The sequence below is a fragment of the Ammospiza nelsoni genome, chromosome 2, assembly GCF_027579445.1.
Source record: "Ammospiza nelsoni isolate bAmmNel1 chromosome 2, bAmmNel1.pri, whole genome shotgun sequence".
In the NCBI taxonomy this organism is placed as follows: Eukaryota; Metazoa; Chordata; class Aves; order Passeriformes; family Passerellidae; genus Ammospiza; species Ammospiza nelsoni.
Genome location: NC_080634.1, coordinates 1538735 through 1548325, shown reverse-complemented (window position 1 = coordinate 1548325; position 9591 = coordinate 1538735). Strand labels below are relative to the sequence as shown.

The window sequence follows — 9591 nt, the reverse complement described above, 5'->3', positions numbered from 1 at the left end:
TGCTGGCCCAGCTGTTTCTCCCCCTTGCCTCGCCCCAGTCCAGCCGTGACCCCTCCCCAGCCGCTCCGGGCGCTGCCGCAGGTGCCGGGGCGGGGCGGAGCGGGGCGGCCCCGGGGCGGAGCGGCGGCGGCTCCGAGCGCTCCGAGCCCGGCTCCCGGCGCATCCCGCTGCCGGTAAGTGCCGCGAACGGCGGGAACGGGACCGACCCAGCCGGGCCGGGACGGGACCGGGCAGCCTGGGACCCTAAAGGGTCAGAGCCAAGCGGGCAGGGTGGGATCTTGGTGAACTGGGCAGGATCGGGGGGGACGGGGCTGGAAAGGGCAGGATGGAACCCTAAAGGGTCAGAGTGAAGCCGCTGCCTCCCGGCGCATCCCGCTCTGGTAAGTGCCGCGTACCGGGAGTTTGGGACAAGCAGAACCGGGAAAGGATGGAATTCAAGCGGGCAGGATAGGACGGGATGGGACTGGACAGGACAGAATGAGACCCAACAGGGTTAGACCCGACTGGGTAAAATGGAACTGGATCGGACAGAATGGGACTGGACCGGGCAGGAAGGGACCCGACAGTGTCAGACCCATCTAGGCAGGATGGGATCTTTTAGGGTGAGAGGGAACCCGCTCTTTCCCGGCACATCCCGCTGCCGGTAAGCGCCGCCAGTGGGGAGGGGGAACGGGACGAGCCGAACCGGGAAAGGACGGGATCCGAGCGGGTCAGGGTGAGCAGGGCAGGGTGGGACTGGACAGGGCAAGATGGGATCAGACCCAACGGGGTCAGACCCAGCTGGGCAGGACGGGATCCGAGCGGGTCAGGGTGAGCAGGGCAGGGTCAGACCCGAGGGGACAAGGCTGAACCCCGCAGGATGGGATCCAACGGGTGAAACCAAACGGGGCAGGACGGGGCCAGACTGGGCAGGACTGGACCCCAACAGATGGAATTGAACTGGGCAGGATGAGGCAGAACAGGAGAGAATGGGGTCAGATCCAGAGAACAGCCACGCTTCGACTGGGGTTTGGGGTGATCCCACAGCCACTCCCAATGGAGGTTTTGCCCCTGGGGAGGTTGGGCAGCTCTTACCAGGCAGCAGGGCTCAAAATCCCACCGTGATCCCCCTGGTGCAGGCTGGATTCTCCCTTCTCCCGCTGCTCCCGTGGTCTGGAGTGCGTGCATCCCTCAGGCATCCACAGCGATTAGCCCTGTGCCAGAAGTTGTATTGCACGTAAATAGAGCTTAAATCTGCTCGAGGGACCTGGTTTTCCTTGGCACCTCTGCTCTGGATGCCAGCAGCCTGGCATCTACCTTTTATATGTAAATATATTTGTGCATGTATACATCCAGAGGGATAAATATACTCCTATATATGAGCATGTCTGCATAGACATGTGTGTATAGATGTAGAAATATATTTCTGTATATATGGGTGGAGTTATGTATCAACACGAGTGTGACTCCATGTGCTCAGGGACACGTATTTGTGTGTAGCGGTGGAGAAGTTTCTGTATGTGTGTGTGAGTAGAAAGATATACATTATTTATATTTATTAAATATATAAATAATATGTAGGTATATATAATTTTATAGAATATGAATAATATGTATTTTAGATATTAATATTTATTTCTATATACTAATATAATTTAATATACTACTCTATTAATATTATATTAAATTATATTACCATGTTATAATTATATTATAGATAATTATATAATATATAATGTATAATATATAAATATATTTTATATTATATTTTATACATAATATATTTATACATAATATATTATATATTATTATATAATTATATCATATAAATAAATAAAATATACTGATATAATATTAATATATATTGATATAATGTTGATCTATTATATATTAATATAAATTATGAAAAATAAATGCGTGGAGAGCCATAGAGAGGGTTGAACATAGTGAGATCCATATGTAGAGAGGTGTGCAGAGGTGTATTTCTGTATAGAGATACAGGTTTATATTTATATTTATGTTTATATTTACATGCAGAGGAATAGGGCAGCTGAGACTGGGAAAGCTCATTGCACCTTCCCTGTCCCCATCATTCCCTTTCCAGCAGGGAATCACAGCCCAGGCTGCCCGGAGCCTCCCTGAGGTGCTGATTTATGATGGGGCACCAAATTGTGGGAAGATGAATGTGCTCACCCAAGGACAGAGTGGCTCTGCCACCTCCCTGTGCCTGACAATCCATGTTTAATACCCCAAAATTCCCAGATTTGCCCCATTTTTTCCACATTGTTACACCCTGAGGCTTCACTAAATGGAGATTTCCCTTTAAACGTCCAAGCCCGGCTCCCCGTTGTGCAGACGGGCACCTGAGGGTATCTTGGCACCAGCCAGGAGATGTTTGGGGATAAGGATGTGGCGGCTTTGGCCAAGCGACACGCAGGACGGAGCATCTCCCTTTTCATGCTCTGAAATTTGCTGAGCTGGAGCTTTCACTTCCCCCAGCCCAGACTTCCAGCCCCGCCAGCCAGCCACAAAGACCAGGCTGGGAAAGATAAACCACGCAGGAAGATTTCCAAGGGACAAAGCCTTCCCCACATCCTATTCCAGGGCAGCAACGTCCAAAAGCTTTCCCCACCACGTCCAGCTCGCAGAATGCCCCTCCCAATCAAGGGCAGGGTGTTAATTAAAGCTAATTCCACTGGAGAAGGACTTGGTTTGAAAGCAGAGAGGTTGGAGGGGGCACTTGCAGGGGAAGCTGGCGGCTGCGGGTGATTATTTTTAATCCTTTCCCCATCTGGCCACAGAGCAGCCCCACTTCTCTTTCCTGACCCTTGTTCCTCCTCTGCAGGCACCTTAAACCTCTGGGATGAGGGTGACCCCATCCTGACCCTTCTCAACACCACAGGCACCCCCTTTTTTCCCCTAAATTTCTCATTTCCCAATGGATTTCAGCCAGCGGTGGCAGGGCATCAGATCCTTATTTTTTTTCCCCTCATTTGCCATTTTTGGGGGGGGGGGATTATTTCTATTTTTGGCTGCTCCTCCTTTTTTCAGATAACTGAAGACCTAGGTAGCCTTGGGCATGGACCTTAGCAGGTCCCTGCCAACTTCTCCAAGGGGTATTTTGGGGTAAAAATATGTTGAAAAGGGGTGTAGACCACAGTGGTTCACGTCAATCTCAGTACCTGTGCCTCAGTTTCCCTCATTTTACTGCAGCACCTGCACAGCTGGAGCATCTTCTTCCTCTTGGTGCCACAGTGCCAGGGGACTTTCCTGCCCCCAACATCTGCCCACACCTAGAAAGAGCCAAATATGAGGGAAATGAGGCAAAAAAGGAGGAAAGACTCAAAAATGAGGAAAAACAGCCAAAAATTAGGGGGAAAATTTAAAACATTACAGAAAAAAAAACCCCAAATAATTGTGAGCCAGCCACATCCTGGCACCCAGAGGCAGGAGCATCCCCTGCCCTGGTGGCATCAGTGCTGTGCCACAGCCGCACAGAGCCATTCCTGCCAGCTGGTTTCTGTTCCCCAATTCCCTGGGGGGAAAGAGGAAAGGGAAGTGTTGCTCAATGGGGTGAGCACAGCACCCACAGATGTGCCAAGGGCTGGCACAGCCACTCCAGCACCCTGGGGCACCCCAAGAGGTAAGGGGCACTCCCAGGACCCTTCCCAGCCACCTTGTCCCCTGTGTCCTTGGTGGGGACACTGGGGGGTGGCAGAGGGTCCTGTGGGTGCTGCTCTGACTTTGGGTGCTGGGAGAGGTTTGGGGGCACCCAGGGGAGCTTTGGGGGGAGCCAGGGGAGAGGGAAGTTCTCAGCCACGGAGCATTTATCGGCTTGGAGGTGGGTGCTGGGACTGCCTGGAGCTGGGGGTGACACTGGGGTGACACTGGGATGCAGGGGGGCACTGGGGGCTGCTGAGGGCTCAGTGAGGTGACAGAGGGACTCAGATAGGGTGTGAGGACACGCATGGGGGCGCAGGGGGACTCAGCAGGGTACCAGGGGGATGGAAGCAACCAGGGGACTGATTCACAAGCCCCAAAATCGTGTCCCCCACACCAACAGCATGGCTGGGCTGTGCTCTGGGGACTGCTGAATCCCCAGATACCTGAAATTGAGGTGTACAAGCTGATGGGATGACCCCTGGACTGGTTTATCGCTCCCTCCCTGGTGCCTTGTGCTCCACGCTCCTGGCTGGATCTTGGGCACCCCCTCCCTGCCTCAGTTTCCCCTTCCCAACGGGCACCCCCTTGCAGGCAGGTTTGTGCCCAGGGCAGCAAGGGAAGCTGGGGCCGTGTCTGCGGCCAGGGCTGCATCCCGGGCAGGGCAGGGAGGAGGGGAGGCAGGAGAAGCGGCTCTGGGACCCACGGGGGACAGACGCTCCCCCGGGGCAGGGGGCTCGTGGGCGGTGCCACCGCCTGTGCCACGCTGCTCTGAGCCCCAGAGGAAAGCACATCTCCCGCTCCCCTGCCCGGGGCTGGGCGGGCTGGACTGGAAAGCTCTGGGCTCGCTGTCACCGCGCTGATCACGGCTCGGCAGCGCCCAGCAGGGTCGCGCTGGGCCGGGCGCGGTGGCATCGCGGGGCTTTGGCACCCCCTGCAGAGGCGCAGGGAGCCGCGCCGGCGGCCAGCGCAGCATCCCGCCGCCATCTGCTCCGCCGGAGGGCCCCGGCAGCCGCTCGGCCCCGGGCAAGCCTTTCCGGACGGGAAAAGTGCCAGGGGATGGTGGCAAGTGTGGCCACCACGCTACCCTGTGCGGTCCCACTCGCTCTGCCTAAACCCATCACTGTGGCTTAGGATTGTGGAATCACAGCAGGATCTGGGATGGAAGTGACCTTAAAGATTCATTCCAGCCCCCTGCCATGGGCAGAGACACCTCACACTAGCCCAGAGTGTTGCTATCCTATTCCTAGAGTCCCATACCTTCTGGGCGGTTATCTCACAAGCAGCTCCTCACAGCAGCATTGTCCTTGCTTCTTCATCAGGGCCCCACCAAAGCTCTCCCTAACTGGCCAAGCCCACCCCCTTTTATCCCAGTTACCTTCACTGGCCACAGCTGCAGCCCAATGAAGGACATCACAGCTGCAGCCCATCAAGAACAACTGGGACCTACGGGGGCAAGGCCCATACACAGATATTCAAGTACTATATTTCCCCCTTTCCTTTTACTGACAGATATTCAAGTACTGTACAGAGACACCTCACACTAGCCCAGGGTGCTCCAAACCCTGTCCAACCTGGCCTTGGACACTTCCAGGGGTGCCACAGCTTCTCTGGGTAGCCCAGCCCTCCCAGAGCAGAGGGGATCCCTTGGAGCAGCTCAGGGCCTCCTCTGGGCTCTCTCCAGCACATCCTGCTGCTGTGTTCCCATGGCTGGGGCAGCTCTGCAGGTGGGGTCTCACCTGAGCACAGGGGCAGAATCCCCCTCCCCTGCTGTCCATGCTGGGGGATCAGCCCAGGGCACGGGGGGTTGCACATAGTTGGATCATGTCCAGCTTCCCATCCACCAAATTGTCCTCAGGGCTGCTCTCCATCCCTTCACCCCCAGCGTGGGGGTTGCCCCAACATGCAGGTCACCAGTCCAGGTTCATCCTTTGAGGAGGCAGACAAGTCACCAGCTGTCCCCTCTGACATTCACAGGTGCTACAAAGGGGCCCCACCACCAGAGAGGACACTGACGGCTGGGGACGCCACCATGGCCAACCTGACAGCCACGAGCAGCGGGAGGAACTCGTGCACCTACCACGAGGAGTTCAAGCAGGTGCTGCTGCCCCTGGTGTACTCGGCGGTGTTCGTGGTGGGGCTGCCCCTCAACGCCGTGGTCATCGGGCAGATCTGGCTGGCGCGGCAGGCGCTGAGCCGCACCACCATCTACATGCTCAACCTGGCCGTGGCCGACCTGCTCTACGTCTGCTCCCTGCCCCTGCTCATCTACAACTACACCCAGAAGGACTACTGGCCTTTCGGGGACTTCACCTGCAAATTCGTGCGCTTCCAGTTCTACACCAACCTGCACAGCAGCATCTTCTTCCTCACCTGCATCAGCGTCCAGCGCTACCTGGGCATCTGCCACCCCCTGGCCTCGTGGCACAAGAAGAAGGGCAAGAAGCTGACGTGGCTGGTGTGCGCGGCCGTGTGGTTCATCGTCGTCGCCCAGTGCCTGCCCACGTTCGTCTTCGCCTCCACGGGCACGCAGAGGAACCGCACGGTGTGCTACGACCTGAGCGCGCCCGACCGCTCGGCCGCCTACTTCCCCTACGGCATCACCCTCACCTTCACCGGCTTCCTGCTGCCCTTCGCGGCCATCCTGGCCTGCTACTGCAGCATGGCGCGCATCCTGTGCCAGAAGGACGAGCTCATCGGCCTGGCCGTGCACAAGAGGAAGGACAAGGCCGTGCGCATGATCATCATCGTGGTCATCGTCTTCTCCATCAGCTTCTTGCCCTTCCACCTGACCAAGACCATCTACCTGATCGTGCGCTCCTCGCCCGCGCTGCCCTGCCCGGCCCTGCAGGCCTTCGCCATCGCCTACAAGTGCACGCGGCCCTTCGCCAGCATGAACAGCGTGCTCGACCCCATCCTCTTCTACTTCACGCAGCGCAAGTTCCGCGAGAGCACACGCTACCTCCTCGACAAGGTGAGCTCCAAGTGGCGCCACGACCACTGCGTCACCTACGGCTCCTAGGCGAGGACGAGGCCACTCGGTGACACCGAGGCGCAGAGCAATTTTGGCTCTGAGCTCCACAGAGCAGAGATGGCTTCACCAGGGACATGCTGGAGGGGAGGAGGATGGCATCTCCCAAGCTGTCAGCCTGGTGGTGGATCCGTGGTGATCCACCTCCATCCAGTGGTGCAGTGTTAACCCCATCACAGATCCAGCGTTCTCCCCCTTGCTCACCTGGAGCAGCTCAGCACCTTGGTGGTCAAGGCACTGATGCAATAAAAATCCACTGGGACTGTGGAGAGCAAGATGGAGCTCCATGGAGGACACATCCCTGGCTCAGCTGCTGGTGGATGGTTTGTCCCCATACTCAATTAAAAATTCCCTGATGGGGACAGCATGAAGGCTTTGGAGGGTTTGGTTCAGCCCAGCTCAAGATCAGGGTCACAGGTGGTTTTAGTGAAACATCCTTTTTGGGACCTCCCTATCCCCCAGTGCCTGGAATGAGGTCGCACCAGCAGGAGACACAAGCTCACTGGTATTGCTGGTGCTGCAAAATGGTGGAGGAGCACCCTGGATGGACTGGGAACCAGGAAAGGGGACATCAGGGCAACTGGAACACCCATGCTGGATTTCCCACTGAAGCCATGACCATGGGCTGGGTTAGGCAGCATTGTCACCTGCCTGGGGACCTCCATAAATCCAGCTCCCTGCTTAGCTCAACACCCCAAGTCTGGCCCATGCTGGTGCCAGTGGTGCCCTGCTGTCACTTCCTAACCAGGATCCACCACAATCAGAGCCAGCACACGTGGACACAGCACCCAGAGTTGGAAGATTAATTCCACAGAGAGCTACTCAGTGTCCTGGCCATGTCACCATACATCCCACAGCTGGCTTGGCCTCTCCACGGGGCTGGGACTTCAGCTTTACTCCCCCAGCCTCTGTTGGGATGCTGCTCCCTCACAGCAAGGAGGGATTTGAGAGGTGGATGCAGCACTCACTGCTCTTCTCTAACGTATAGGATGTATAGAATTAACTCCCTGCTCTCTCTCAGATGGGTGTATACACCCACTGTGTGTGCAGACATCGAATATATCCCAGCAGAGGGAGGTTTGTGGCCCAGCCCAGGCTCTGCAGTGCAGAAATTCTCTGCCTGAACACGGTATATGTATCTATACAGTGTGTATATATATATACATATATATATAAAAATATATATGTGGATTACTGCATTTTTCATGTCTGCTTATAATAATCACACCTAAGTGGATTGAAGTGATTTGCTTCCAATCTCCAGGGCTGAGCACCCCTCCAGCTTGGCTGCCTGCAGCTGGCCAAGGGTGCAGCTCCATCCTGACTGCTCCTTGCAGGTACACAGCGTCTCCTCAGGCACCTGGGCACCCAAGCATCCAGGGCTGGCAGTCCCAGTGTGTCTCCTTGCTGTCATGAGGGTGAGGAGGGCGTCCAGAGTGGTCACAGGCTCTTGGATGACGCTCAGAGATCCCAGCATCACGGCTGGGCTGCAGCATTAGCTCAAACCACCTGGTTTTGCAGGAGCTGCGTCCCTGTCCTGACAGTGACAGTGACTCTGGGCTGGGGCACAGAATGTGATGGAGGAGCCAAAGGCAGCCCTGTGCTTTCCCTCGGCTGGAGCTCATCCTCGCCAAAATCGCCTCTGATGCCTTATTGGTGTCCTGCAATGGAAGGGCAAAGTGCCGGGGCGCTGCGAGAGCCGTGGCTGCGGGGACAACCCCAGCCTGATGTCCCCATCTCTTCCCAGAGCGGAGGGAGGTGACGGAGTGGGAGGGCCGGGCCACGCCATCCGGACCCAGGAGAGGGCGCAAACTATTTAGATTTGGAGAAATCCGGCCGATCTGTGGGTGTCCACCTGGCTCCAGGGAGGGAGGGAGGAGCCCTGCAGCACCAGAGTGCCCAGCGCATGGATAAGACCCATGGGAGGAGGTGGCAGAAAATATCGATCCACAATAAAGCTCTGAGGGGGGGGAAAAATTTAATCAGCCTCCAAAAAGTCTGGTGGTGGCTGCAAGGGCTGCATGGACTCGGGTGGTCACATCCAACAGGCTCAGGATGGTGTTCCTGATACTGGAGTCACTGATTTGGAATGTTTTTGAAGAGGAGGGGACACACAGAGCTCTCTTTGGATCTCGCCATGCCTTGCCCTGCCCTGTCAGCAGCTCCCTTGGCACCACCAGGCCTGGAAGTGATGGGAATAAAGGGATGCCTTAGCAATGGAGTGAACACTTCAACAAATCTCCTTTGCTTGCCAGATGCTCAAAGGCAGCAGCTGAGGAGCAGCTCCCACAGAACCAAGCGGGGATGAAATGCATAATTTCATCATTTTAATAAAATCTTCCCAAAGTGCCACCTGGGGGGGACATTGTGGGGACAGGAGACACCCAGGCCTGGGGGAAGCAGGGTGGGAAGGGAGAGCCAGGGAAGGAAGACTTGCTGGGGTGGAGCATCTCACGGCATTGCTGCAGGCGCTTTTTAGGCCCTGAAAAATTCATTTACAGAAGGTGTTGGATTTTTTTTTCTCCCCTTCTTTTGTGCCTTTGGGTCAGAGCCAGAAATATCTTCTACACGGCCAGAAAACCTCTGCAGCCCCATCCACGTCTCCAAGGCCACAGCTCACCCACCAGCCGTCCCAGTCACCTTCATTTGTCACATCCCCAGCGATAAATCTGCTGTCTTGGGGGGAAAAAAGGGTTATAGGCTTCAAATAGCAAGCGCTGACAAGCACTGCTAAAACCCACGAGAAAGTCTGTTCACGGGGCAGTGCTTCCCTGCAGAGCTGTGCAAGATGGGAACAAGGTGTTCTCTCCTCCCTGACGTGAGCAGCGAAGCAGGGTCTGGAGGAATCTGCTGCAATGGGAAGAATCTTTCACTGGCACTCGCATTTTTGGCTATTTGTCCTGTTTCCCTCTAAAAGGAAA

At 55.8% G+C, this 9591-nt stretch overlaps 1 protein-coding gene across 2 annotated transcripts; it reads left to right on the top strand.

The window, feature by feature from the left end:
* Positions 1-268: 268 nt before the first annotated feature.
* P2RY6 (pyrimidinergic receptor P2Y6) lies at positions 269-7869 on the top strand. 2 transcript variants are annotated; one of them, XM_059466149.1, is made up of 2 exons: positions 269-380; positions 5617-7869. In XM_059466149.1, the coding sequence occupies exon 2, from the start codon at positions 5672-5674 to the stop codon at positions 6659-6661; it is 990 nt and encodes a 329-aa protein (XP_059322132.1). In that variant the 5' UTR covers positions 269-380; positions 5617-5671; the 3' UTR covers positions 6662-7869. The 2 variants fall into 2 exon arrangements, with proteins under 2 accessions (XP_059322132.1, XP_059322133.1); XM_059466150.1 differs by lacking the exon at positions 269-380 and adding an exon at positions 3595-3622.
* The last annotated feature ends 1722 nt before the right edge of the window (positions 7870-9591 follow it).